This window comes from Tribolium castaneum, chromosome 5 (assembly GCF_031307605.1).
Source record: "Tribolium castaneum strain GA2 chromosome 5, icTriCast1.1, whole genome shotgun sequence".
Classification (NCBI taxonomy): Eukaryota; Metazoa; Arthropoda; class Insecta; order Coleoptera; family Tenebrionidae; genus Tribolium; species Tribolium castaneum.
In genome coordinates, this window is record NC_087398.1 from 7,266,215 (window position 1) to 7,294,182 (window position 27,968).

Sequence of the window (27,968 nt, forward strand, 5' to 3'; positions counted from 1 at the left end):
CACCACCATGAGGAAGAGACTGTAAAGCACTAAAGCCAATTTTATTAATATCAATAATAAGTATTCGTCTAAAATAAATAAAAGTAATCATTTCATTCATATTGTTTAATTATCTATATGAACATTATAACAATAAATGAGAGAGCTACCATGCTATGATACTTGTACACGTTGAATATGATGAAAACAGATCTAAAACTCTAGCATTTGACTGCTAGTCACTTAAATGCAGATTCAAAAAAATAAAAATAAATACGTAAGTCAGGACGACAATGTAAAAATTATAATAATAAATATCGATCAGACTTATACCACTATTTAACATACATATATGATTAAATAAAAAAGAAATTAAAAAAAAACACTAAAGTTTATTTACACACTTTTCACACTGCATCATTAAAAAAATCGTATTGTTTGCAAAACCCTAACTTATCGTATGTACAAATTGTAAAAAAAAGTCAAAAATATCGATACAGTTTCCAGAAACTGCGTCAGTTGATAAAAGCTCTAACTCCAAAATAAACTCAAGACGAAATTTACATTAACTTAATAACCCATAAATAAAACACAAAAAAGCTTTACAAGTAGGAGCCTTTTATCACTTTGACAGTTTCCCCGCTCCCCACGATTTTTGTTTAGAAAACATTCGAGTCTCTCTGATGCAACATTCGTTAACTTTTTAAATCTTATTACAGTTTGATTACAATTTCATCAAAACTTTAAGCTAGCGTAATTATACCCTAAAAATATTCATTGTTATTAATATGGGAATACATAATATTTGAAGCGTAATTATTCAGTTCCATCAACTACCTTCAAGCAATACTCATGATCCTATTCACTACACCAGTCAAGTTCAAATGTATCACAGTCCACCAAATACCCACAATTTGTCACAAATTTACACTTTTGGTATTTACGATGCACTCTCACTACCCTCTTGGAGTTTTTGTGCATTTTCCGCTTCCGCTTGTTTAGCGGCCGCTTGCTCCGCCGCCGCGCGCGCCGCTGCCGCCGCCGCCGATCGACTAGCACTCGAACGCAAGTTTTTCTTTTCGATAATCGCTTCCGGGTCGATCGGCGGCAACTCGCCCGACTTTCGCTTACCTCGCGTTCGCTTCGTGCTCTTCTTCGGCGGACTCTCGGGCGGCGCCTCCGAAGCCGGGGCCTCCTCCTTCTTCTCCTCCTCTTTGGCCGCTGGCGGCGGATTCTCCGCCTTCTCCTCCTCCTTCTTGTCCTGCAACTTCTCAACGTTGACACACAGCGTCTTCACCACTGTCGACGGTGGGAGGAGCGTCTCGATATCCACGCCTTCCTGGTCGTTCTCGGGGTGAGGCGACGACTCTTTCGTCTTCTTCGGGGGGTTTTCCTCGACGGATTCGGACCCATCTAATGAGTCGCGCGGTCGCTTTGAGCTTTCCTCGCCTAATGGTTTCGCACTCAAGTCAGGGTTAGTTTTACTCAACTGTTCTATAGCTTCCTTCATTTGTTGGTCTTGCGACTTTTTACTACTACCACCGGTTTGTTCCAATAATTTCGTAAAATCGGCTAATCCGGGAATATTTTTCTTGTCCTTGTACTTATCAGGAGATGTTGTGAAGTCAGTCGGTAACATACCGCGTAAACTTTCAAGAGCCTTTCGTTTGTCTTCCTTCTTATCACTCTTTGATTGCTTTAAACTGGCGTCGAGTGAACTCGCTGCCTTTGATATACTTTCCAAAATTTGTGTGTCAGGGGGAAGTAGCAGTTGTTGCAATTGTGCTTCTCTGCTACTTCGTGACTGTTTCATGCTCGAGGAAGAGGTCGTTGCTGTCGTAACAGTCGACGACGAACTGGGTCGAGACGAACTGCTCGATTTGCTTGTTTTCAGAGACGAATTAGGCGAGGCTGAAGGATTTAAACTACCATTCAACAAGCCACACTGTTGAGCCAACGTGTCATAAGCCGCTGACATGCCCGGCTGAAGAGTGAACGGGTTCAAACCACCTAGACCCAAAGGTGTGTACAACAAACTCGGGTTCGGGAAAAAGAACGGAAACGGATTTGTAGTCGGAATCGAACTACTACTTGACGAAGGCTGCGATTTGCTACTACTGTGTGCTTCTTGAGGCTTTTGTGGCTTGCTATTGCTACTCTTATTGGAACTTTTCGAATCACTTGATAAACTAGTAGCATCCATTCCACCCAGCCCGGGTAACCCTAGCCCGGCCAAATTGGCAAACAAGTTCATGTTAGTTAAATTCCCCAAACCTCCCATCGAATTCAACGCATTCATGTTGGGCAAGCCGGCAAAAGGCATCAACAGTGGGTTCTTAGGGTCGAATTGCCCCAATCCAGACAATCCCGACAACAAATTCGAATTAATTCCACTTAAGCCGCTCGCACTCAACGTCGGGAACGACAAACTTGACGGAATCGACGTGCTTATGTTTGCAGAACTGACACTCGAAGTAGATCCAGTTGGACTGGACAACAGTGGTGGTCGTCCAGGTTGCGTCTTCTTCGAGCTTGAGGACCCGGGGACGCGTTTTTGTAGGTCGTGACTCAAATTTCCCCGTTCTTTAACCAATTCGGCCCATTTCGGATCAATGTCATACATCGGATTCTCAACCAACCATTGTCCTAACCGCTTCAAAGTCGGCGCTTTCGGACCTGTCAGCTTCTTCCCGGACACTCTATGTATGACTGAAACGTTCTCGTCCCCTGTCAGTTTCTTCCAATCCAACAACGTGGGATCGATCCTCGGACGGCGTCTTCTCGGCGATAAGTAATCAGCTCCCAGAGGCTGTTCGGCCAATGCAGCATTCTGCTCCGCTAACCATTTATTAACTTTAGCTTCATGTGAATACGAATTTACTTTAGAACTACCTATATCCGCGATCATCGCTTCGTAACTCTTCCTCTGCTGTTGTTGTTTTTTCAACAGGAGGTTTTGCTGCTCGGCTTGGGCGAGTAACGATGAAAAACTGTCTTTCGACGCGCTTGAAGATGACATGCTCGAAGGGAGAATGTTCGGGATTGAACTATTACGGGACGAGGAAGCTGAAGAAGGGACAGAAGTTACGGTTATCGTGAACGGTTTTTGGGACATGTTATGGGAGGAGCTTACAGGGGCTGAAGTAGGAGTTACGGTTACGCTGGGTGTAACGGTGGGTTTTTTCGATGATTCTGGAAACAGAGACTGCTCTTTCGCTGCGGACAGACCGAGGACGATCTCGTCGAGCTTTCGACGTTTCTTCTCCTTACCGACAACAGGCTCTTCCACAGGCTAAAATTTACATTTTTTATTTTGAAAATTGCACTTGTGTAACTCGGTTACGCAAATACTTACGCAATTCTTCCGCTTCATTAACTTCGATAGAGTATCGTCTAATTTATTGCTGGATTTGCCTCCTAAAGCGGACTGCTTTTTCGACGGCATTGAAAAGTCCTGAACTTCATTTTGCAAGTCCAAGTTATTTTTATCGCTTGATTTTTGAATGCTAAAAATCCCAAACATTAACAATTCCATACAATAGTCACATTTAATTACCTTGAACTCAAATCAATAGGCGTCAACGTACTACTAGTCCCTGGAATAACAGTCGTTTGCCCGATCGTCTTGGGTGAATATTTATCATACGGCATGTTCAACATCCTCCCTGTTTGTTGATGAGCTGGCGGCGGTTGCAAATTACTCTGAACAGGTGTCGATCTCCTTGAATCCTCCGAATCCTCATCCCACGACATCCCATGTTTGGGATTAGCTAAATGACTGCTATTTAACAACGCATGTAATTTTGCCCTCTCAGTTTCGACATCGATTGCAATATGACGTTTTCGTTTCTTATTTAAATTACTCCTTTCGCTAATCGAAATCATTTCATCGCCTAACGACATGGGAGTTGAGGAGTCTCGTTTTGGCGGGTCGTTCGGTATTTCATGAATGGGAATATCGAATTCATTTCCAATGCCTGTAGCATACGCCGAGAAACTTTTCGTTGCTGGCCATTCTTTCGTTTCAATCGCGTAAATAATGTGTTGAAGTCGGACTTGAATCGCATACTCTTTAGGCCACTTGACTGCGTTATTGAACAATTGAGCGACAGTAGTTTCGCTGAAATCTAAAGCACCAGTGCCTTGCTTGTCTCTTAAGACGAAAGTGTCGACTTGTGAAAGACGAGATAGAGGTTGAATGACTTCCAAGTCGGGAAACATTGCCTTGAGTTCGGCTGCTTGTTTGGAACAAAGGTCTGATTCTTCCTCTAGTGGTGTTTTTGCAGGTTTGGTTTCGACTTTTTCCTTGACTTCGCTTGGGACTTCTTCTTCGACTTTCTGTACTGGAGTTTCTGAAGGTGAAGGTTTCTCTTCGGGGGTTTCAGGCACGGGTTCAGTGTCCTGATTTTTCTCCTCCTCAGGTTTCACTTCTTCTTTTTCTTCGGAAGGTTTGGGTTCCTCTTGTTGCGTTTCGGTCGTTTCCTTGTTCTCTTCGGGCGTGTCAGTTTGTGGTTCTTCTGTTACTTCAGGAGTTTCCTTCTTTTCCTCAGTAGCTTCCTCTTCAACTTGAGGTTTTTCCGGGTCCTCGACTTTAGGTTTTTCCTCCTCACATTCGTCCTTCTCGTTTTTGACGATCGTCAATTCGACTTTACTATTCTCCTCAACTTTCTTTTCTTTATCTTCAGAATGTTCCTTTTTGACTGCGACTTTTTCAATCTTTAAAGTGCCTTCACCTTTCTCGAGCTTTACAAGTATTTCGTCTTTATCAAATTTGAGAATATCCTCATGACTCTCGAGTTTGATTGCTTCTTTATGCTCGGCAGCTAAAGCTTCCGAATGAACCTTTTTACGTAGTATTTCTTGGAAGGATAAATCCGGGTCGTTTAAAAGATAATAATCAGTTCGGCCAAGACCGTGTCTATAAAACACAAGATATACAATCAATAAAGCTAAATAATCAAAATACTCACTTTGCAACTCCCAACAACAAATCTTTGTCATGCTTTCCAGCAATCCACCAATCGGGCATATCAGCCGAAGTAACACAAACTTTCAAACGTTCATCCAATTTCGGATGCGTAATTATCTCTTCTCTAATTCTGGATAAAAGTTCTAGTCGCTCCAAAGTGCGTCTTGCTTTTTCTTCACTAATATGTTCGATGGTAGTGTCGTAACTTCCATCTTCCGAATGAATCCCCGTTTGTTTTTTACACATCATAACGAAATGTTTGTAGTATTCGGTCAATTCGTCATCATTTTTCTTATCCAACTTTGCCAACTGTTTAAACTTAGTCCAATCGTAAGATTTCTTCTTTCTATAATATATGACACCGTACGAGGAGGCAACACGGAAGAAATCGGCTTCTTCTCGTTTCGTCCATCGTCTGGCAATTGTAGCACGTTCACGCTCTCTATCTCGTTCCCGCAAAGCGTGCTCCATAGCTTGCTTGCCTTGTCTCTCCATCTACCAAGAGTTGAGCATCAATTTAAGTTTTATCACAATTTGAAACCAAAAATAAACTAATCAGGAGTTCTATGTTTTTTTATTTAAAATTAGTGTAGAATGTACGTTCTGACAAAACATTTAAGAGGATTCCTTCAAGTTTTCATCAAATGACACAAAATTACATCAAAGAAAGACATTCAGAATGTGGTAAAACAATAATCTTACCTGTACTTCGTAGATAATTAGAATAAAACAATTTATAACTACTACACACTTTCGCGTTTTAAAACAGAGATAATGTCAAAGGAGAAAAAAGAGTTTTGCCGTCAAAAATTTAAACATAATAGGGATGTGGTTTAGCAACTACTTGTATCAAATCTTTCAAAATCGAATACTTTTTGTAGGAATTTTGAAATAAACAGTTCTACAATGATTCAAAAGAAAATAATAAATTTAATACTAACCAACAGGTAGAGTGCTAGTTGCTGTAGGTCCCATCCTTGCAAACCGAGTGCGGCGGCTTCTCTCACGTCAAACTGTTGGGACACTTGAGCCAGGGCAGCCAAGGGGGAGGACAGGGCAGGCTCTATCGAGGGCTGCACAGTGCATACTACATACTACCCGAACAGCCAGCACGCTTTCATGCGTGTGCACAGTAAAATGGTAGATGACGATTAACCCACGACAAATATGAATTTTTACATCACTCGTTCGAAAAAAATTCATACTTATCGTAATATCCAACTTAATAAAGAAAAAATGTAATGACTGAGAAAAAATCTACATTTATGTACACAAGCGCAGAAGCACATTTATAAAAAAAGACAACTGGACAAAAGAAAGAAAATCTTGACAAGGTTCAAAATGAACACTTCATGAGTTACTTTAAGTATTTTTTACACTAAATTCTCGACAGCAGCCAAAGTAAGACGCCATAACTTACCTTAGATTTAGCTGCGGCGAGTTTTTGTTCTTCCTTTCTGTAGTTTCTCTGATATGAAGTAATCACTCGTCGTAATCGCGTGTTTAGATCGGTTATTGTCGGCCACGTGGGTTTGTCATCTAAATCATCGCCGTCACCGTCAGGTGGCTGGGTCTCAGATGATGCAGACGGGCCTGGCGAAGGCTCCGCTCCTTCCGAATTTACTTCGGAAATATCGCGATTTTTCGACTTCAAACTGAGTTCTTCAGTGGTGTCGTCGTCGTCTAAATCGTCATCATTGCTACAGAAAAAATAAAATTGTTACGTTAAAGACCATCAAGCTACTCGCAGATTTTTACTTTCAAATCAACAAATATGGAAATCTATACACACTTGAAAATTAATCCAATAAATTAAGAAACAAACGGACCAATTAAAAAAGTAGCTGTTCAGAAAAAACTACTATCTTAATCAATGTTACAAAACTGACCAACAAACATGAAAACAATGAAAATAAAAAATTCATAAATGTTTCACCTATATTTTATTATCTTTATCGCGTGTGCAGTTGCTTGATTTTGTTAAAGAATAGCTTATCTGATTTAAAGTTTATTATTTACATTTTGTATAATCGGCAAAATGTCAGAAACTTTATTATACAAGTATTTGCACATAAATAACGTTGTTTTTGTAATCGTTGTGCAGCATTACAATAGAAAGACATCAATCAAACATACAAGATGAATGATTGCCCATATTTGTTGATTTTCCGTCTCTATCCACGACATCTAGAAAACAAAAATCTTACCTTACAGTTCGACTACAACAAAGATCATGCATTAACGCCATTAAAAGTAAAGTTAGACTAAACCTATGAAAGCTTAACATATTGCAAATGGTACAAAAATAGTGAGTACTCCAGTCGCTAAGTCATTGTGGGGGTGGCCATAGAGTTAGTCAAGGGCAGTGAGCAAGATAGAGAAAAAACAAAAAAAAATCCTAGAGCCTGAGGACGGTGGAGCTCTAGCCGAAACGGACTACTTACAGTGCAGGCGTATTGGGTTGCGTGTTAGAGGTTGCCATCTGGAGCTCTCGATCTGAGGGCGGGCCGCAGCGGGACAGGAAACAGAGGGTGGGGTCTGCACGCATCGCCATATAGTTTTCATAGCCGTGCTTCCAAGTGCCCACGAGCAGAGACTTGTCACATTCCGTATCCCACCACTCGCTAGGCATTTGCTCCGTTACGGGAGGATTTATCGGCAAGGCACTGTGGATCACGTCGCCAATTGTCAATTTTGAACACAAAAAGACTGAGACAACGCTCGTCACTTTAATTTATCTCAAATTAAAGCATTTCGCTTTCAGGAATTTTCAATTCAAACAAGAATAATGTCACAGAAATACATTATTTTTGTGTTGTTTTTTTTTTCTCTCTATTAAAGGCATAATTTAGTTATCGAGTGCCGTACCGTTGCACAAATTATTACTCGTAAACGAGGGGTTGGGAACCAATAATCGGATAATTAGTGTTAATAACAAAATGAATGAATGTTAAGAATAAGCGATAAAGCTGTGTGAATCAAATTTTGATTTGATGTCTTAAAAAAATAATAAAAACAATGAACATGTCTGACTAAAAGCACTAGCATGACCTCAAGCAGGGACCATGCATACATGTTAAACAAAAGCAAGGCTGATTCCCAACAATATTAAATAAAAAATGTGAGGCCAAGATACAGTTTGAGCATTCAATTCGTGGCTTACCTGGATTCGTTCGGAGAAAAGCTTAAAATGTATCTCGGCATATTTCTAGAAATTAATCAAGAGAAATTGTTAAACGAAAACTTACCTTGCATGCACTCCGTCAGCGATGTGTTGCACAAGATCGCCGATTATTTCGTGCTTGATATAGTAAAGCATTCTGACGCGTAAAAGAACCCTAAAATACATACTTTTTTGGTAAAACAGCTACATTATCAACAAATCATTAATTTTGTTTCGTATAATCAGCAGTTTGAGATTTTCCTTTCATTAAATACCTACGTATTTTCGAAATTAGCATGGAGCTCATCATGAAATAATAAAACAGTTTCATATTGAAACAAAACTTTGTATCTTAATTTTTCATTTTTATGCATAACAGCTAGCCTCACGGAACAATTGATTAAATTGAATATGCCATTCAACTGTCAAATTAAAAGTCGTATCGGCAAACTATTTGCGTAATAAATTGGGAAAAATTTAATTTCGTCCTATATGCCAAACTAGAACTGTCAAATTGTATTAAAACCAATTTTTTTGTGATTTGATTTTTCTACAATAAAAAGTACAGTATTATTCACAAATACTAGTGTTAACACAACGTTGTTCATTATTTATTTATAAAAATACACAAGAACTAACGAAACGAGTGATAATATACCTTACCACAGTTACGATTTTGTAAGTTCGCCGGAAAAATACTCACTTGTTGGCATGCCTTCCGAGATGCTTCTTGTAGTTGCTTTCAAGGAAGATATCGCCGTCGTATTTCTCGCTTTTGCTCCAATGATTCGGGTCAGTCAAAGCGGCGTGCCTATTGTCCTTCCCCTTCTTCTTGTTTTTGTTTCTTATACCTCGAGGAACAGGATCTTTTAGACCGTGATGGTTCCTCGAAATTTTTTGCTCACCATTTTCAGAAGGCGCGATCAAGTCCCAAATAAAGCTTCGGATTTTCTCGTCACCTCGGTAGAATCGCAGGCAGTACAGCAACTACAAATCATTTAGTCACAAAATAATACAAAAAACAAATCACTAGACTTACAATAACTCTGGCACAATCTTCGACATCCTGCTCCCTCCAGCCCTTCCTCAGCTGGGAATGTTGCAAAATTTCCAGCCACCGTCCCCATCCGAACGTCAACAAGCCTCTTTCGACCATGAAACACTCTCTCCTCGCCCAACTTCCGTAGACGATGTCGCTTCTATCGCCTTCCCTCGGAATGTAGTCGTCGCCTCGTAACCGTTTCTTCTTCAGTTTACTTCGTCGGCTCCTTATTCCCAAACTCAAACCCTCGTTGTCCAAATCGGAATCCGATGAGCTCTCGAGCTCGGACATATCGATTGCGCTTTCGTCGTGTCCGTAACGTTTAATTTGTGTGCGTCTTCGAGGCTCCGAGAGAACGAGATCCTCAGTTTCGTCTTTTTCTGTGGTGTCGATGTCAGCCTTCTTTGCCCACTTATTCCAAAAGTCCGGGTCGTCAATACTGATATCTGATCGATTCGAACTCGATGCAAAACTCGCCTTTGAAAACGTTGACCCTTTCTCCGACTCCATGGTAATAACTTGGGTTCGTCGGGCCAAAATAACATCGATATCTTCTTCGCAGAACTTATCACCGTCATTTTCTTCATCTAACAATGCTCCGTAAGCGCCCTTCTTGAGCAAATCTTCGATTTCTTTCTTGCTCAACTGTTTACTTCCAGAGTCTTTACCCCCTTGCGACGTATTCATGCTTTGCAAGATAGCCTTGTCTAGACCAAGTTTCAGAGATGCTTTATCGAACATTTCGCGCTCATATGTATTTCGGCACAGTAATCGGTAAATTTTGACCATTTTTTGTTGACCGATTCTGTGACACCTGGCTTGAGCTTGAAGATCGTTTTGTGGATTCCAGTCACTGTCATAGATGATTACTGTATCAGCCGCTGTTAAGTTAATACCCAAACCTCCAGCTTTGGTACACAAAAGAAAGACAAATCTGTCCGAGTCAGGTCGAGAAAACCTATCGATGGCAGCTTGTCGCAAGTTACCTCTTATCCGGCCATCGATCCGTTCAAATGGGTATTTTCTAAACATGAGATAATCCTCCAAGATATCCAAACAACGAACCATTTGACTGAATATCAAAACTCTATGACCGTTGGCTTTCAATTTGGGTAAAAGTTTGTCGATTAAAACCATTTTACCACTCGAGTTAATCAAAGCTTTATAATATGCATCAGGATCTTCACCTTGAGCCATTTTATAATCATACTGAATCTGGTCTTCTGCTCCGTTCAACAAATATGGGTGAATACAACACTTTCTCAGCTCCATCATCGTATTCATCAAATTTGGAATATTAGCATGAGTGGTTCCTTTAGAAAGAAACGAAAAATTTCGTTCTAAAATCGCCCTGTAATACTTCTTCTGAATATTCGTCAACTCCACTTCGACCACTGTCTCCTCCTTGGGCGCCAATGATTTCTCCACGTCTTCTTTCAACCTCCTCAACATCATTGGTTTCAGTATAAGTTGCAATTTTTGAACCTCTTGTTCACTTTTCAAAGCGCCAAATTCTTGTAAGAATGATTCTGAGCTCGGAAACTGTTGCGGTTCGAGGAAATTTAGGAGTGAAAACAATTCGTTTACATTATTTTGTAAAGGTGTTCCGGAGAGTAAAACTCGATGTTCCAAATTTAACTGTCTTAGACCTTCCAATAACTTGCAGTTACGATTTTTCAAACGGTGAGCTTCATCAATAACGCATATTCTCCAATTGAAACCTTTCAAGTCGGCGAAATCTGTGACGATTATTTCAAAAGTCGTGATTAAAATGTTGAACTTTGTTAGATCCCTTATGTGGTGACCTCTGTCGTTTTTGAAAAACATTTCGTATTCTTGTATCATGTTTCTGCTAGCTGCAGATCCGTGGTAGACTATGACGTTCATCTCGGTCCAGCTCTCGATTTCCCTTTGCCAATTCGGTATCGTCGATAAAGGTGCAATTACTAAAAATGGTCCCCTGATACCGTATTCCCAAACTGCGTTAAGGAAAGTCAAACTTTGAATGGTTTTTCCTAAACCCATTTCGTCGGCTAAAATACAATTTCGTCCATTGTACCACGAGAAAAGTAACCAATTTAATCCTTCTAACTGATATTCTCTTAGACTATTTCCTCCTTTGTAAATCGGAGATTTATCCAGTTTTACCCACTGATCAGGACTAGGTCGTTTCTTTGGTTTCCATTTGTCTTTTGGTGGAATTTGTCTAAACTTCTTAAACTGTTCGATCTTGATCGGATCAACGTCTTCCTCTAATTCCCAGGTACAATCCTCGTATTGTAACGCTCGCCATTTGACCAGATAATGCCTGACGACTTCTTGAGTGGTTGGTTCCGTGTGCTCTGCAACATCTAATACTCGATCCACTTCGACATAGTCAGGATTAAACGGCTCGTCCTCTAGATTCTCAAAAATGTTCACATTTTGTTGCTGTCGTTGTTTGAAACGCTTAATCTTGTTTGCTATCCTTTTGTCGCCTTTGTACAATTCTTCCTCAGTCTTCCACTCGCAGTGCAGATACGAAAAGTTACGATATTTTACGTAATACTCCTCCACATCAAGCATTTCTGAATCGTCCTCCTCCCCTTGTTCACCCTCAGCTTTCGGTTCGACTTTTGCCTTTTCCTCACTCTCTTCTGCCTTATTTTCAACATCGACTTCTTCGGATTTCTCTACTTCCTGTGGCTTCACTTCCTCAGGCTTAGTTTCAGAAACTCCGTCGAGTTTTCTCGGTTTTTTCGTTATTCTGGACGTTAAAATGTGTTGAACGACCATGGAATCTTCATCGGTCGTATTCACATAAACAAAATTCATTTTGTTACTTCCATCACCCGAGTTATCTTCAACTCCTTGAGACAAAGACACTGGAGGAGTTGATGGAAGTGCACCCTTCTTGGTTTTGTTAGGTACTACTGGAGATTCATCATCCGAAAATCGTAACATGACATCATCTATATATTTCTTTCGTTGAGTATTTCTAGCCGATCGTCTTTTATGAATTGCATTATCGGGATCTTCAGGTGGAGAAGGTGGGGGAGTGCTTGCTAGATCTTCACCCTCACCGTCAGACTCTTGAACCATTCCTTTGCGCTTTCTAGTTTTGCCTAAACCGCCTTTAGTTTTTGCTTTTGTGGAAATCACTTTCTTAGACCCCGGTTTCGTTTTGCGATGTTTCCTTGGAATTTCACCGAGTTCTTGAGGGCTGGTCGGTTGGTCTTCAAACGCGTATTCATCTTTTTTAATCTCACTTTCGATACCTTCAGCCGGTTGTGACGAATCTGCTTGCATTTCTTCCGTTGGAATATTAACTGAATCGATAATATCGCCTGAATCTGGCGTATTGGAATCATCTCCGTGTTCTTCCGCGGAAACTTCTGACGAAATCATTTGATGATCGTTATCATACGTCTTATTGAACGACTCATCTGTCGCACTTTCCTCCGAACCTTCCAATTTTTTCCTACGAACGTATTTTCTTTTAACTTTTGGGTCTTTAGGTTCTTTTTTCTTCCTCTCTTTCGAGAGTCTGTCTTTGGGTGACTTCGGTCCTTTACCATCTTTAGACATCTTAGGTTCTTTCGGTTTCTTCGGTTCTCGAGGTTTCCTCTGCTTGAGTTTCTTTTTATCGTCGTATTCGCCTGTTATCGGATCGACAGACAATTCGGTCATTTCTGACATGTCGCTGGATGGAATATTTAACCCAGCACCTGGCGTTACACAATCTTCAGACACTGGAAGTTGCTGAGAAGGCATCATCATGTTGATATTCTGCGACATATGAACAGGCGAAAGTGACTTTTCTCCTTTCTTCTGTCTGGGTTTCTTCGTCCTTTGTGCTCCTTTACCTCGTCCTCTTCCAGTCGTACTTGTTACTTGAGGACTATCGATCATTGGAGACGTAAACAGTGGGCTCTGTAAGACACACTGAGGGCCTCCATTACACTGCTCGGTTGCTTCATGTTGACTCAAAATATTAAGTCGTTCTTGAAGATGTGCGATTTTTTCTTGATGTTCGGGAGCCGGCGGCATACAATACAATTCTTGCAATTGTTGTTGTAATGCTGCTCTTTCCTGATGGTGACTTATCGGAGGTTGGTAGCCCATCTCAGAACCAGGTATCATACCATGTCCGGTATTCATATTGGGCATCATGGGATGACCCATATTCATAGTCATGCCCGGATGACCCATCGGTGGCATCCCATGAGGTAAACCCGGACCCATTCCCCTTGGCGCTCCCATTGGCATACCGTTGGGTCCCAACATGGCTGCGTTTTGATCGTACATAACCGGCGGTTGGTTGTTGGGGGCCATATTCGGGATATTGGTATGAGGAGGTATATTGCCACCTGGTGGAACAGGCGGAATTTGGCCATGGGGTGGTACTGAAGGGACCTGCGTTGAGGGAACATTGATGTTCCCTTGAGGAGGCATTCCCGTCATGTTGCTTGTTGGAATAGAAACAGGGATATTCGTTTGGCCTTGCATAGCTTGCGTTTGGCCTTGATTATGTATGGGCTGGGGTTGTTGTTGAGCATTAGGCATCATTTGTATTGGAGGCATCGAGTTACTCGTTAATTGTACTGGAGGTGGCTGTTGTGGCTGACTCGTCAACGGTTGCATGAGATTTTGTTGAGTTTGACTCACGTTGGTTTGAGTAGCCGAGGTTGGTAAACTCATAGATGTTTGTGTTTGTGTCGGTTGTAAATTACTGAGTTCTTTATTCATTTCCGGTATAGAGTCTTGCGAGACTGAATTATCTTGGCTAAACATTGGCACATTTGATTGAACCAAATCGTCCATATTATTCGTTTTGGGTGGGGTTGGTTGACTTGGGTATCCTGACATGCTGGATACACAATTGAAGTCGGTGAAACTGTTTGTTGTATTGGTTTGGCTTTGAGTGGGTTGTTGAGTCGAATTTGTGTTACTGACTTCATCTTGCGATTTATTGCAGTCGTTTGAAGGAAGACTCGCCTCTTGGGTATTAGTTACGTTATCGTCGGTAGTTGACGATGGTGTCGGTGTTGGGGGGTGTGACGACACAGTGTTACTACCAGACGTGGGTAAATTCAAATCAGTGTTCGTTGTACTACTTGGAAATTTGTCGGGTAAAGTGGTAGTAGGTGACTGTACCGAGCTAAAGTCACTATGCGAGCTAACCGAAACGTTTTGCGGTGTCGGTTCCCGTACTTGAGACGTCGGTATTTCAGACAACGATATCGGTGGTTTGCTTACTTCAGTACGTAAATCTTTATTACCAAAATTTGCTAAATTCGAATCGTTTGAAACGTTAGGATTTGGTAAAGCCGTCGACGGTGGGAGTGTTTGCGACGTAGGAATGGCCTGACTCGTTGGTGGCATTTGATTTTGATCCATTACGTTCATTTGAGGGCCGTTAATATTGGAAACATGCGAGGATTGTCTCGGTGGATGTGGCGACCACTGCTGTTGCTCTGCCATTTGATTCCTCATATTCATGGCAGGCGAGAGAGGGTTTTGGGGCGTTTGTGGTGGGCCGAGAGTGTTCCTTTGCTGTTGATAAGTCGGGTATTCCGTTGCGTTTGTACTAGATGGCGGCATAACCATTTGCTCCAAGGCTTGCAAAGTGCTTTGCTGTGAGTAAGCTGGTATTGGAGCAGGAGACGCTGTGGTTGTTTTGGGTGTTAGGCTAGTCGCCGGTCTAGGACTCAACGTCGTCTGTTGCATTTGCGGATGCGGAGACATGTTAGGTTTCGCCGGAGACATTACAGGTCTCGGCGACATTTGTGGGGCAGGTGGTCTGGGTGACATTTGTGGTCTTGGCGACATTTGAGGAGATAATTGAGGGAAAGGAGCCCTGTATTGCGGACTAGCGTTCCCTAACGTGTTAGAATGCTTCGATGAGAATTGTTGTGAGGGAGGTTGAACATCCAAAGGCCTTTGCATCGATTGCATGGTCTGATGCGGTTGACTATAACTCATGGAAGTCGGGTGTACCATTGGGTTTTGAGCAGCTAATTGCTGAGCACTTGGGTGACTTTGAGTTGGACCGTGGCCTGGATGAGGACCTTGTGGTATATGTCCAGATGTTGGAACATTGTGAGATGATGGGTGACCGGCAAGCGTCTGGGCATGACCCATTTGACTATACTGGGGCGGCGTCGGAACTTCCATATCTAACTGATGACCGTATTGGTGATGGTGGGGTAAACGTTGATGCATGTAACTGCCGTAACCTTGACCTGCTGTTGTGGGATATCCCGCACCTGCTTGGGGATAATGCGGAGCGTGTCTTTGCTGCATCTGATAACTGGCTTGATGCGGTTGTTGCATCATGGGATGTTGTGTAGGTGGAAACTGCTGTTTGGGTTCTTGCTGGTGGCCATAGCCTGGCATGGGCTGTTGCCTGTAGCCACCCATTTGTCCATATCGATGCATCGGATACCCGGCAGCAGCATGTTGACTCCATTGTTGCATATTGGTAGCGTCCATGTTTCCTAGCTGATGATCTGGCATCGAGTACATATTGTCCGTTTGATAGGGATACTGAGCTCCTGCGGCAGCTTGCGGAGGCGCCGGTGGTCTCGCCATTTGTCTTTGATGAGGATAGGCACCTCCTGGAGGACCCATCGGTCTGTCCGTGCCGTATCCCTGAGCGTACATACTTTGCGCGTTAGGGTCCATATGATTGAAGTCTGTACCACCAAAGGAAGCCAATTTTTGAAGAGGCGTCTCTTGCGAGTATGTGGGCTGGGTATAGGCCGATGTTGCATTTCGTGCTCCCGTCACCGCAGGGTCGAAGTGATCACTACCCAATTCGGGCAGACCTTCCAACATTCCAGATCCATCTTCCCCGAACAAGTCGTATGTGTCCATCGCTTTAAGCGGCACATAGCGTCTCTTTGCTTTTCATCTCACCACAGCATCGCTGTAAACAGAAAAAATGCTACTCACACGAAACAAATTGATAAATTAAATTACTCGAAAAAATTTAACCACCATTTATTTCGATATCTTAAAGTGAATAACTACAATACAAAGTCACTTCCACTTACATACCATACATTTAAATTAATCTCAATTAAAATTTGCTTTGTTAAAAATAATTAAGCCCCGCAAAACAAATTCATGTAATTATAATTCTGCAACCAATGATAATGTAGCTAAATTATCAATTAAATCGAGTGAATCACAATAGATAACATATTTATAACAATATAATTTCCGCTAGCGAGTTCTCAATCCTACTTACCTCCCTTGGAACATAAATAAAAACAATTAAGTAATAAGAACATAATCTATGACGTAAATATTTGTCTTATCAAGTAGTAATCAAAAGTGAAATTTTCTAGTATCTCTTAGTTAAAATCTTAAAAACAACTTGAATCTTTTGTATAAATAGTAACTAATAAATTTTATAGGAAATACTCGTACTGGGTAAAATAAAAAAAATAGAAAGATGTTAACTGAGAATTTTGTTTAGTGTTGGAAATACTGTTAATGCTACGTTTTAATTTTTTAGGATATTTCAACTATTTTCAAGTCTACTTTCACTTACATAATATCTAAAAGTATCGATATTCTGAACTGAAACATAATAACCGAATCGTGTAATAAGTTTTCGCAAACTGCATCTGACATTATCCTAAATGTTAAAACAATAAAAAACGGTCTTGTTACTGCTAATAAGACTTGTTTAATGCTAAGATAATACGTAAAACAAAAACATAAAACGAAAATTATAAGGTACTTTTTATGTAGTTACAGAAATTGGATTTTAATTTAAAATTACGATACATTTACTGGGATAAAATAAATACTAACACCAATACAAGTTCATACTTCTTAGAAACTATAAAACGTACTGTCAATCTTAATTATGGAAAAGTGCCAACATGTCGTCGCAAATAATTAACTAACTGGATCTACTTTGGTTTACGTTTAAGAGTCTACTTGAACATCTTTTTCAGAAGTTGAAGAAGCAATAAACTTATTTTTACCCCATACCACGAAACTTGAATTTCATTGCCTTGTACTACACAAGATGCGTGTAGAGGAGCATATGCCAGATTTTAGACTACAATGTTTTAACGCACAAAAAAACATTAATTATTACATTAACGTCTAAATGCCAAAACAATTCTGGAATCTTTTAGTTTTATTTAAGACAATATTGCTTGAGGGAATCTTAAGCAGTTTAATTAGATATTCTCGTCAATCACAACAAACCTTTCACTGCAGAATTTACGACTGAGTATGAAAGAGTGAAATTTATATATTTCCAAATCTTATGGATAGACAATTTATTTAAAAAAAAATTCGATAAATTTAGCACTAATTATCAAAGAATTAAATCACCTAAACTCACTAAAACTATAAAATAATGCGATTTTTATGGCTATATTATGTTGAAAAAAGTCAATATTTCACCTCAAAGAAGATTTATTGTACCATAATGTCCACAATCAATACATACACAATAATGAAGTTATTTTTTTGCAATAAATTATAAATTTAAATTGTAATTAATAATTTTGCAGTGCGCTGATTTCGAGGGCCACAAATTGTATTTAATATCCCAGTCTGGCTTAAAGTTTTATTAGATTTAATATCGTGAATTAGATAAATTTCAGGGAAAAAATTGGGTATGACTAGTGCACGGTAGGGAGATGATCTTAGAGGAAAGTTTAGAAAAAAACAAGTGCAATTAGTGTTATAATTATGTACACTTATAAATCGTTAATTCCTAATTAAAAAATACAATAATCAATTATTGTCCACGGTCTATTTTTTAGAATTTTAACTTTACTTTTGTTCTATGACTTGTAGGCATTAGTTAACTCCGACACCATACGTTCGTGTTATCTTGAAAGAAAAAAAGTAGATACGATAATCTTATTATTACCTCAATCCATTTTTATTATTAGTAGAAATAAAAAACACTGTATTACTAAACATTGTAATAATATTGCAAAATACAGTTTGTTTATATGAATATTTAATAATTTCAATTTCCTGCTGTAGGCATCACACTTCGTCATATTCTCGATGGGAGGTAACCTCAAGATGAAAGATTCCGGATAAAGATAACTCCAATAAAAGGCAGTATCTGCCAATACCTTGAAAATTTATTGTTTGATTTAAATAAACCGTATTTTTATTGTTTGATAAACGACATTTAAAATGATTGAGGTTAAAATCGATGCTCGCATTCGCAGCCTACGCAGAAACGAGGACGCGAACGTTTTTAAAACCGCCATCAAATTAATCGACCGTTCGTCAACTCGTCTAATAAGCATAATTGCACCGACTCCGAACTTAAACTCGAAGTATAATAAGAAGAGAGGCATACCTTCGGCTGGAGATCGTCGTGATTGGAACCAAAGGGGAAAAGCTATACGCTTATGTGTAGAAAAATCACCATCAGCGGTACAACTTTCCACCCCAGGGTCCAATCGGAGCGCGCCCATTGCCCCCCTCCACATCGTACCTAATTGCTAATTAACGCATATTGCAATGCCTCCAATAAATAACCGCAACAATAATGCCAATCATCGACCATAATTAGCAAAATCGATAGAAATCATGTGACCCAAAACGGGGTGGCTGTGCTGCCAACAAAACAAAATTAAGAATAATAACCATGGCAACGATCCGTTAATCCGAAATCGCAATCACACACCGGGAACAAGAGAAATGGAAGATGTGTGCGAGGGCAATTACGAAATTGATTAGCGCCGCGGCGCGAAAGGGCGGGGGCGGAGGGGCGTCCGGGCCCCGATTCAGATAAGGAGCCATCGTCCATCCGTCAATCGAGCCGGCGTCGAGAACAATGAACTTTGCCGCCCGCCATGGATGGCTGGATTCGCGGAAACGCGGCGTCCCGGCGCTGGGCGTCCATGGGGGCGCCGGTGGCCAGGTTCAGTTGTCGAAACGCGACCAATCAGGTGATCTCTTGCATTGGAAATGTTGATTTTCGGACAGCCAATGGCGACGGAGGACGATTTCTTTCGTTGCAGGAGCGATTTTCGCGAATCGACGCCGATTGCGTCGATCGATCCGGGATTTATCGATGCTTTCGAGATAATCGACCGGTTTAGCCGGGTTCGCATGCACTGATTTACGAAAATCCGACGTTTGCGGAAACTTACCATGGACACCGTCGGCCTCTGTTCCGTTCAACTCTATCCCTTTTTGACACCGACGAAAAATGCACTTTCCACTACCTATCCGCAGTGTTAAACTATGCTACGTTGATAACCACATTTGTATTTGAGATATTTTACTTATTAGTTACACTTATCAACGATTATATACATGAATTCACTTAATTAAATTTTGTGTATAAACTGCACGTATAAATGAATACTCCATTTTATCATTACGCTTGTGATCGACGGTGCTGCCACCTTTCAAAGCGCCAAGTTTGAAATTACGCACCACTACACCGCACACCACTTCCGGTTCCAATTCAAACTCGAAATTTCTCACTCCTTCAATCAATAAATTGCCAATTTTGCACACACACGTGTAATTACTCCATATCCGATTATTACAAGACCCGGCAATGGATTGCATAAGCGACAATCAAACTTTCTTTGCAACAAAACTCGTATTGATTTATCAGACCTGTTAATTAGAATATTTATTATTTAAATATGAGAACTGCAATTAAAAACTAATTAGATCAGCACCTATTTATACATTCTCTTCTAGCAGCATAATTTTATTGTTAATAATAAAAAAAGACAATTTTAACTCCAATTATTTTATTGATAACACAATTAAAAAACACAATAAAAACTTATTGTTTAACTTTTTTTAATGCTGGTTGATCAATTTCCATGTCTTCTTCACTTTCGTCAACACAGTCTATTATTTCACAATCGTTTGAACTCTCTTCTTTTTCCACATTTTCAGCAAACATAACAGCCTTACCATGTTTTCGACCAACTAAAACATTAATAATTATTTTGTAACTACAAACGTATCTAATTTACCTGAATTGATAAAAACTTTGCGACCACAAGTTGTTATGGAATTTTTTGCTTGTTCTTCATTTAATCCAAATATTAAACCTCTACAAAAATAAAAAAACATTTCGTATTATTACTCCTATTTATAGCTTTGCATTTATTAAAATTACTACAAAGTTGTCTCCCTCAGCACCGTTAAGAAATTATTAGGTTGATAGCGATGCAAATTTTTTAGTTTGTAGAACTTTCACCCCTGCAGTGACAATGACTTAAAATTAAAATTGATTATTAACTGTTTCAAAACTGTAGAAATGCCAATTTAAATAATTTTTTTAAGTACATAAATAATTTATAACTTCCTGCCAAAAAATACATCTTTTCCCACCATTAGTCAGACCAGAAAAATTACATAATTAAACGAACGCACTTTAACTGTATTTGCGAATTTACTAATTAAAAAATATTTGATCCAATAATTAAGAATACCTACAAATTAATGATATCATAAGGCCCCCTAAGCAAAGAAGGTCTTTCGGCTAAGCTCGACACGATAACATTTCTTGACTTGATAAAAATGTGATATAGATGTGCCATGTGTATAATGTTTCTCCTTAAAGCGGCGTCTTCAATAGCAGGCGCGTAAGGTATTTCAAAATGATAGCCCCTGTCTATTAGCTGCTTGTACATTTTTCTTGAACGTTTAATGTGGTTTTTATTCTCTGGACGAAAGCATAATATGTCTGCTTCAAAGCTGCTACAAACAAACTACAAAAAAGTGTTAAACCGTTTTTGTTTGTTGAAAATCTTACCGCATTTGCTTGAACCGTTTCAGGTAAAACCGCGATTATGTGATATTTTTTGTAGTGTGAAGACTTTGTCTAAAATAATAATGTAACAAATTTATAACCTTATCAGGGTAACTTACAATTTTATGCATCACGTCTTGATTGGAAAAAATTATTGTTAAGCGGTTTAGAATAGTTAAGTCTTCGTAACCCTGCAATATTGATATTAATTTAAACAAAATCTCGGTAAAAATATTACTTCAAGTGGAGTTATTTTGTAGGGTTCTGGTACAAAATCTGAGGGGCCTTCTCTAAGTTCACCTTTTTTCTTCTTCTTTTTCTGCTCTAATTCATTTGCATCGATTGTTTGGTTTATTGCTATTGTCCTGTAACCGACTGAAATACATTTTCTCTCAGAAATTTGCTGTTAATAAAATTGTTTGCAACTCACAATCGTACAACAATTTAATGGTCGATTCATATTTGTTGTTGTCCAAACAATGCTCAGAGACACCGTAATCAAAAAAACCTCTGACTTCCAACTTCATGTTCCGTAATACTACTTTTTTATAAAAATAAATTTTTAAACAATCCCTAACCTAGCACTAGCACATGTTTACCACAATCTGTCAAAAGTCATCCTTCTCTGTCTAAATTTTTAAAAACTAATCTATCTGTCTCTGTTTTTTTGACGCACGTCAATTTGAAAGGTTATGTTCAAAATCTAAATTTGTTTATTTTAATTTAATAAAAACCATGTTTGTGACACGACTTTTAAGCAAAACGCGGCCGCAAAATCAGTGTCTCTATTTATTACAAAACTGTGTCCAGCGGAGACTGAAATCTGGCAAAAGTACAAAAACCCAACCCCCAGACACATCCCAAAGTACAACAAAGACACCTCTTGGCGAAATGAGCTCAAAATACCAGATTTTTCGAGATGAAGACTCCGAAGTCATACTCGATATTTACGAGGACCGGAGTAAATACGCAAATCCGGTGAATGCGATTGAAGAGGAGGAACCTGACCCTTTTGTGGGCCTTAATTTAGAGAGTATTACAATCACTAGTGTTTGAAACATTTTGTACATTGTCTCTTTGAAGGAGGTGTCAATGGTGTTTATAATATTGAAGACTTGATCGAAGTGCTTCACTCTGAAAATGCTGAAGACATTTTTGTGGCTGCGGTGCCTAAAGAAATTCAGTATGTTGAGTACATTTGCGTTGTTACTGGAAAGTCACACAAACATATGAAGGCAATTGCTCAGTTTGTTAGGATGATTTATAAGAAAAAAATGCACAAAACTGATCTTATCCCTAAGCTTGAAGGCGAAAATTCAAAGGATTGGTTAGCTTTAGATTTAGGTAATTTTTGTTTTTTGTTTTCAATTGTTTACTATCTGAAATTGTAGGAAATATAGCCCTTCACATATTTTCGCGCGAAGCTAGGACTGTATATGATTTAGATTCCTTATGGGCCCTGGGAGCGAAATATGACCCGGAATGTAATAAACAAGATCCTGTAGCGGAAATGTTGGAAAAACATTCGGTTTACTTGGAAGACTTACATCCTGCCAGATAATACACTAATCTGTTAAGTTATAGTAAAATAGTGTAAAATACAATATATGAAAATTGACTCATGTTTATCAATACTGATAACGCTGGAAATGGTTTATTATCTCAGTGTGTGATAAAATTTGACTCATCATGTCAGAAACCTGAATTTTTCTAAAAATGAGTGTTAACAAAGGAAAGGTTCACTTAAGGAAAACGTTTCTAAATTACGAACTCACGCCAAGACAGGACGTTATAATAAATTATTTCATTCCTTCAGTTTGTTCTTTCCTACTGTATGTTTTTTTGTTTGCAAGTGACTGTGCTGTGGTGTTCAGACACTACAAGGATAATGATCCCATATGGGCCTCCGTCACTTTATTTATTATTTATTTTCCCTCACTTTGTTCATACATTGTGCTAACATCATCATGGGAATTGTGGCCCGAAATGGAAGGCTGTGGGTGTGATAATTTCTTGTGGTGGTTGATTAAAACTTTGGAACATTTATTATTCCCAATCTGGGCTGTCTGGAGGTAAAAAAAATATTTGAGATAAGAATATGAATTAAATAATTCTAGATACGCCGAACGAATTTTCTGGTCAATTGAAGGAATGCGTTCAGATGATGAAAAATACATTTCCGAAGCAATAGAAACAGTCACAGCACCACGCTCCATCGAATTGTATTTCTTTTTCCAAGCTTTTTTACAATCATTGCCGCAAATGTTACTCCACATAAACATAGTAATGAGACAAACTCAAGACACGAATAAACAAACCAGTAAGAATGTGTTGAAAATGTTTTTTTCTGAAATCGTCACTCGAGTGACCAAAGTAGTTAACAAAATGCGCACACGTGTAATGCTGGATGTGCATCAGTAAAAAATTACGGTTTCAGAAAACCTACATTCTTTTTGTTTGTGGTTCATTTTGTGACAGTTTTTTTGTAGCCGATGCCGAAATCTTAAGTTTTGCGTTTAATCTGGCCAAATTATCAGCAACTGTGGCGTTTTACCACCGATTCAAGACCCAAAAGTTGGCGGGAAAGCAGTACCCTTGGTTTAAAGCTTACAAGAAGCCTGGCATTGATCAAGTCGATTCACTTTTAAAACCTGCTCCTGTAGAACCCCAAACGAAAAATATCGAAGACCCTGTTATATCAGAAAGTCGACGGAGCAGCGGTTCTTACATGGAGCCTTCAACAGGACCGTTAAATGATCTGAAAGAAGTCCCCGGAACCCTTAGAGAAACTTCAGTCATTGATGGCCCCCTACGCAAATTATACCAAGAAACTTCGGAACCAGATTTTAACGTTAAACGCGTTGCAGAAATCAAGGGACTCCCCGAAGATGATTTAGCGGGAAAACTTGTGGCGTTTTGTTGGTGGTCGTGTTTCTTGCTAGTGAGAATCTTAGCGATCTCTGCTTTCTTTTTCTTTTATCCTGATGCTACAATTTGGTTGCTGTTCGCACATTTTCTGATAGTCATTGCTTTTTTAATTTATGATGTCAAAAGTGATGAAGTTAAAAGAGCCAAAGCTTTATTTTTTGTCTTTATAGGGCTTATTTACATTTTTTGTATTATCGAGTTTAAAATCAAGTTCAAGAAGACGAAATTTATGTATTATGGTTATTTCTCGTTGGTCTTTCTTCAAAATTTCGCCATGTGTCTCGTGTGGTGGACGCATAACGTTGAAGATATGGAGAGCGATTTTTGGTTCAGATATATCTTTTACATTGTTGTTGTTGGCTCCATTATCAGCGTTATGTCCATGATATTGTATTTAAATATAAATAAACCAGAGAAAATTGTGGTTGCTAAAAGAATCTTATAATAGATTTCTAAAGTTATACAACTAACTCAAAAAATTTGTAGCGCTACTCTTGTGATTTTGTTTATTTGTATTTTATTTTTGTACTTGATTAAAGTTTTACATCAAAATTTGCGTTGTTTTTGAATCTGGCGCGTTTCGTTGGCGTCCCTGACGTTTGACAGCAGCGGAAGTCGGTCCGCCATTTCTTTCTTACAGGTTCTGTCAGGTTCACAGAACTGTGGTGATTATTTTCGGCATTTTTTTGCCAAAAATTAAGTAATAAATTAGTTGTACGTATTGCGAAGCAGCTTATTTGTGATAATCTGTGTGTTTTTAGTGAAAAATGGGTCGTTACGCACGGGAACCGGACAATGCGGCTAAATCCTGCAAAGCACGTGGCTCTAACCTGCGAGTTCACTTCAAAAACACTTGTGAAACCGCCAATGCCATCAAGAAGATGCCCCTGAAGCGCGCTGTGGCCTACTTGAAGAACGTTTTGGCGCAGAAAGAGTGTGTCCCCTTCAGGAAGTTCAACGGGGGTGTGGGCAGATGCGCCCAAGCCAAGCAGTGGGGCACAACACAGGGCCGCTGGCCGAAGAAATCGGCCGAGTTTTTGCTCCAGTTGTTGAGGAATGCCGAGAGTAACGCCGATTACAGCGGTCTTGATGTTGATAGGCTTGTTGTGGAGCATATCCAAGTCAATCGTGCCGCTTGTTTGAGGCGCAGGACGTACAGGGCACACGGTAGGATTAATCCCTATATGTCGTCCCCGTGCCACATTGAGTTGTGGTTGACTGAGGGAGAGAGTGTCGCTGAACCGCCAAAGAAAGTGGGCAAGAAGAAGACAGTGGAGAAGTCGAAAAAGAGCAAAGCGGCAGCGGCTGCTCATTAATTTTATTTTCTTTGATTAATAAGATGTAAGACTTGACGGAATACAAGTTTTTTTGCAAAGAATTTGTTTCTTTTTTACCCCATCACCTTTTTCAGTGCATTTTGTAAGTTTTTATTCTCCGGATTTTGCAAAAATTATATTTATTTATTGCAGTTTGGTCGTAAAAACAGTCTTGTTTTTCTCTCAACATTTATTTAGATAAAAAAAGTAAATAGAAGTCGCATCTATATTACCAAATTGCCTAGGAGTATGTTTGGTTGCCTACCCACAAATATGGGAATTTTTAAAAAATAAAAAATGCTACCAAATCAAAATAATTCATGGTTTCTAACTTCTTAACAAAAAATGCACCGTTTAAATTATTTTGCAAATAATCTATGTTGTTTGGATACAATAACATATTGATACCAAAAGGGCGAAAACGGTCCAGAGCTGTCCAATGAATGGTGATTTTCTTTTTTTTCTCGTTCAAATATATTTTTGTTTCATTGAAATACTTTGGTGTTTATTTTCCAAAATATGAAAAACGGTTTGTGCCCAAAATATGTTACTTTACGAAAAAACTAATTAGAGCATCAACTACTTAATAAATATGATCATTTTCCAAGAACAAATTTTTTCGAATTCCTTTTAATTTTTAATTTATTAAAAATTTTTTTTTTCAAATGGCTCCCTGCTAAACGATAATTTTTTGTTAAAAGATTATACTCTAAAAATGACTTTTAATTTAATAATATTGCTTTTCAGTGTTTTTTTTAATAAATTATTAAAACTGCGTTCCGAGCTCATTATTACAAAGATTTTTAGAACTTGGCCAAAGTGGTTGTATCCATTGAAATTGATATTTGCGAATAAAATTATTCGAATGAACACATACATGTCGGAAAATCGACGAAATGAGCTCGGAACGCAACTTTAATAATTTATTAAAGAAAAACACTGATTCATTACTTCATTAGATGATCACTTTTAAAATAGTTGAGAATTTGTTTTTTCGTAGGGTACAAAACGCTTGGTTCCATACTTTTGGCCAACTATATATGTATTTATTTAGCTTTTATTCTGTTTCATGTGAAGGTTTTTGTTATCCTTAAGTAATTAATTTATTGGTAGAAAATTTAAGGACGTTACAACTTCTAAATAAAACGACGAGTTGCAACGTTTCGTTTATACAATAAACTTCATCAGGTTAATATTATACATAAAAAATACAATCACCACAAGTTTCATGTTCAAAATCGATGCAAATTAACTGAAATAAAATAAAATCTGAGAACAAAACATCGATATCAATTTTTTTAACCACTACCTACCGACTGACCACCTCAAAAACTGGATATAAAACATATATTAAAATAAAAAATTTGATACCACAGGTAATAAATACCTAAAATGACAACGTTTTGTCATTTTTTAACAGCATTACAAGATATTAATTACAAGTAGAAATTTTGAAGAGCCTTAAAAATTCAAAATCAAAGTGCTTAGTAAATTTAAGAAAATATTGAATATTATTGCTAGAATTTAAAAGTCACGTCATATATTCCCAAAAAATGTAAATGTAAAAATAAATTAAATGATGCCTAAAGGAAAAAATTCAATTCAATTCAAGTATTCAAAACAGTTTATTTCATCAGGACGTCATTAGAAATATTTTTTCAGCAACTTCAATATTAATTAATAATCTCAATTAGAAGGAAATGTGGATAACTTCTGAAATAATTCGTATTCACATTCACAAGCGCTGATTTCTGTACGAGTATTAGATTTCGAGTCATAGGTAGTAAAAATCCCGGTAAAAATATACTTTTGGCAGACTCACCTGCTCGTATAGGTACATGAAAAATGTTGAATTATTCATGTTTGATATGTGTCTAATAAAATTCCCGAAAAGAAAGAGAAACAGGTACCTAACTAAATATTAAAACACATTATTTAGATTTGAACGTTTAATAAATTACCTACCTGTTGTATCAATTGTATGTTAAACTAAATAAAGGTATGTGAAATGTCTCATAAATTTGCAAGTTGTGGCGTTTTGATATGATTTATAACTGTTCGTTAAGGGAGGCAGTAGTAGCATCCTTAACAGGTTATAAATGAAGAATGAAAATGCAATTAGGAATTACATAGGTACAGGCATATGTATTGCCCTTTTTGAATAAAAAAAAGAAACTTGCGCAAGTTATGAAAAAAAAATCGTAATGTCTAATAATTTTTCTCTTAATCAATCTTAATCAATAATAATTAGGTCCAAAAATGTTATCTTGATAGTTACGCCTGGTTTTACCATCTGTGTTTTGGTCCTGATTTTTCACGTATTGTCATGATTTTTTTTCAGTAAATAAGCACAAATGGGCTTTTTAATGAATTTCTTTTATCACCTTATCGTTGGTAAACGCAGTTTAATGCTTGTGGCAATATGAACGTGGATTTTTTATTTTAGAACGGAAAACAAAATTAAATTGTGACCATGACGATTGTAAATATTTTTTGAAAATAAAAATTGGACTAATGTGAATTAATAATGTTTTTAGTTTTATGTTAGTTTTTTTGGTCATCGTTCCTCGTGTGTTTAAATTTCAACTTTGAATTAATTGTGTGGTTGCTAAAAAGTCCGCCTCCTCGACCGCATTTGATGCCCATTGACAGGCTACATCGTAGGTTTGTTTACTCTGCAAAGCCGTCACACTCCTTTGACACCGTTACTCCACACACTACACAGTTGGTCACAGACCTCTTCCATACTGTCGAAGTCAGCTCTTTACGTGGGCACTTCTCCTAAAGGGCTGTACGAGATAATAATA

General features: G+C 38.5%; 5 protein-coding genes and 1 non-coding gene across 12 annotated transcripts; 3 read left to right on the top strand and 3 right to left on the bottom strand.

Annotated features, from left to right (window-relative positions):
* Positions 1–90: 90 nt before the first annotated feature.
* On the bottom strand, positions 91–19,533 carry kis (kismet). 6 transcript variants are annotated; one of them, XM_008195445.3, is made up of 12 exons: positions 19,287–19,533; positions 9,151–16,063; positions 9,017–9,098; positions 8,815–8,962; positions 8,197–8,286; positions 7,393–7,614; positions 6,369–6,648; positions 5,890–6,021; positions 4,950–5,443; positions 3,536–4,897; positions 3,335–3,485; positions 91–3,271 (listed from the first exon to the last, which is right to left on the bottom strand). In XM_008195445.3, exons 2-12 carry the CDS (start codon positions 16,009–16,011, stop codon positions 920–922), a joined length of 12,174 nt encoding a protein of 4,057 aa, XP_008193667.1. In that variant the 5' UTR covers positions 16,012–16,063; positions 19,287–19,533; the 3' UTR covers positions 91–919. The 6 variants fall into 6 exon arrangements, with proteins under 6 accessions (XP_008193667.1, XP_008193666.1, XP_008193665.1 ...); XM_008195444.3 differs by having other exon boundaries at positions 91–2,817; positions 2,872–3,271; positions 8,815–9,098; positions 19,287–19,532; XM_008195443.3 differs by having other exon boundaries at positions 8,815–9,098.
* On the bottom strand, positions 18,499–18,602 carry Mir965 (microRNA mir-965). Its single transcript, NR_036322.1, has one exon. It is a non-coding gene; the product is annotated as a microRNA mir-965 (primary transcript).
* Positions 19,534–19,887: 354 nt separating the features above from the next.
* Positions 19,888–21,543, bottom strand: Rpp30 (RNaseP protein p30). The gene is made up of 7 exons (XM_008195441.3): positions 21,348–21,543; positions 21,156–21,292; positions 21,037–21,108; positions 20,921–20,989; positions 20,602–20,876; positions 20,136–20,215; positions 19,888–20,088 (listed from the first exon to the last, which is right to left on the bottom strand). Exons 1-7 carry the CDS (start codon positions 21,442–21,444, stop codon positions 19,940–19,942), a joined length of 879 nt encoding a protein of 292 aa, XP_008193663.1. The 5' UTR covers positions 21,445–21,543; the 3' UTR covers positions 19,888–19,939.
* Positions 21,544–22,535, top strand: LOC658939 (uncharacterized protein). The gene is made up of 3 exons (XM_008195440.3): positions 21,544–21,950; positions 22,001–22,261; positions 22,309–22,535. Exons 1-3 carry the CDS (start codon positions 21,653–21,655, stop codon positions 22,476–22,478), a joined length of 729 nt encoding a protein of 242 aa, XP_008193662.1. The 5' UTR covers positions 21,544–21,652; the 3' UTR covers positions 22,479–22,535.
* Positions 22,536–22,633: 98 nt separating this feature from the next.
* Positions 22,634–24,397, top strand: LOC103313092 (uncharacterized protein). Its single transcript, XM_008195439.3, has 3 exons — positions 22,634–22,989; positions 23,035–23,237; positions 23,407–24,397. Exons 1-3 carry the CDS (start codon positions 22,634–22,636, stop codon positions 24,288–24,290), a joined length of 1,443 nt encoding a protein of 480 aa, XP_008193661.1. The 3' UTR covers positions 24,291–24,397.
* Positions 24,398–24,426: 29 nt separating this feature from the next.
* On the top strand, positions 24,427–25,223 carry RpL17 (Ribosomal protein L17). 2 transcript variants are annotated; one of them, XM_965154.5, is made up of 2 exons: positions 24,427–24,545; positions 24,607–25,223. In XM_965154.5, the coding sequence occupies exon 2, from the start codon at positions 24,613–24,615 to the stop codon at positions 25,159–25,161; it is 549 nt and encodes a 182-aa protein (XP_970247.1). In that variant the 5' UTR covers positions 24,427–24,545; positions 24,607–24,612; the 3' UTR covers positions 25,162–25,223. The 2 variants fall into 2 exon arrangements, with proteins under 2 accessions (XP_970247.1, XP_008193660.1); XM_008195438.3 differs by having other exon boundaries at positions 24,438–24,559.
* The last annotated feature ends 2,745 nt before the right edge of the window (positions 25,224–27,968 follow it).

What these genes read in the sequence shown, in the direction of transcription:
- RpL17 (XM_965154.5), top strand. Translation starts at nt 24,613, where the DNA reads ATGGGTCGTTACGCACGGGAACCGGACAATGCGGCTAAATCCTGCAAA.
- Rpp30 (XM_008195441.3), bottom strand. Translation starts at nt 21,444, where the DNA reads ATGAAGTTGGAAGTCAGAGGTTTTTTTGATTACGGTGTCTCTGAGCAT. An exon ending in AAGACGTGATGCATAAAATT is followed by an intron (nt 20,990 to 21,036) that starts GTAAGTTACCCT and finishes TTATTATTTTAG; the next exon opens with ACAAAGTCTTCACACTACAA. An exon ending in CAAAGTTTTTATCAATTCAG is followed by an intron (nt 20,089 to 20,135) that starts GTAAATTAGATA and finishes TTAATGTTTTAG; the next exon opens with TTGGTCGAAAACATGGTAAG.
- LOC658939 (XM_008195440.3), top strand. Translation starts at nt 21,653, where the DNA reads ATGTTTGTGACACGACTTTTAAGCAAAACGCGGCCGCAAAATCAGTGT. An exon ending in TGTGGGCCTTAATTTAGAGA is followed by an intron (nt 21,951 to 22,000) that starts GTATTACAATCA and finishes GTCTCTTTGAAG; the next exon opens with GAGGTGTCAATGGTGTTTAT. An exon ending in TTGGTTAGCTTTAGATTTAG is followed by an intron (nt 22,262 to 22,308) that starts GTAATTTTTGTT and finishes CTGAAATTGTAG; the next exon opens with GAAATATAGCCCTTCACATA.
- LOC103313092 (XM_008195439.3), top strand. Translation starts at nt 22,634, where the DNA reads ATGAGTGTTAACAAAGGAAAGGTTCACTTAAGGAAAACGTTTCTAAAT. An exon ending in CCAATCTGGGCTGTCTGGAG is followed by an intron (nt 22,990 to 23,034) that starts GTAAAAAAAATA and finishes AAATAATTCTAG; the next exon opens with ATACGCCGAACGAATTTTCT. An exon ending in AGACACGAATAAACAAACCA is followed by an intron (nt 23,238 to 23,406) that starts GTAAGAATGTGT and finishes GTTTTTTTGTAG; the next exon opens with CCGATGCCGAAATCTTAAGT.
- kis (XM_008195443.3), bottom strand. Translation starts at nt 16,011, where the DNA reads ATGGACACATACGACTTGTTCGGGGAAGATGGATCTGGAATGTTGGAA. An exon ending in TCGCCGCAGCTAAATCTAAG is followed by an intron (nt 6,022 to 6,368) that starts GTAAGTTATGGC and finishes TGCACTGTGCAG; the next exon opens with CCCTCGATAGAGCCTGCCCT. An exon ending in AACTAGCACTCTACCTGTTG is followed by an intron (nt 5,444 to 5,889) that starts GTTAGTATTAAA and finishes AACTCTTGGTAG; the next exon opens with ATGGAGAGACAAGGCAAGCA.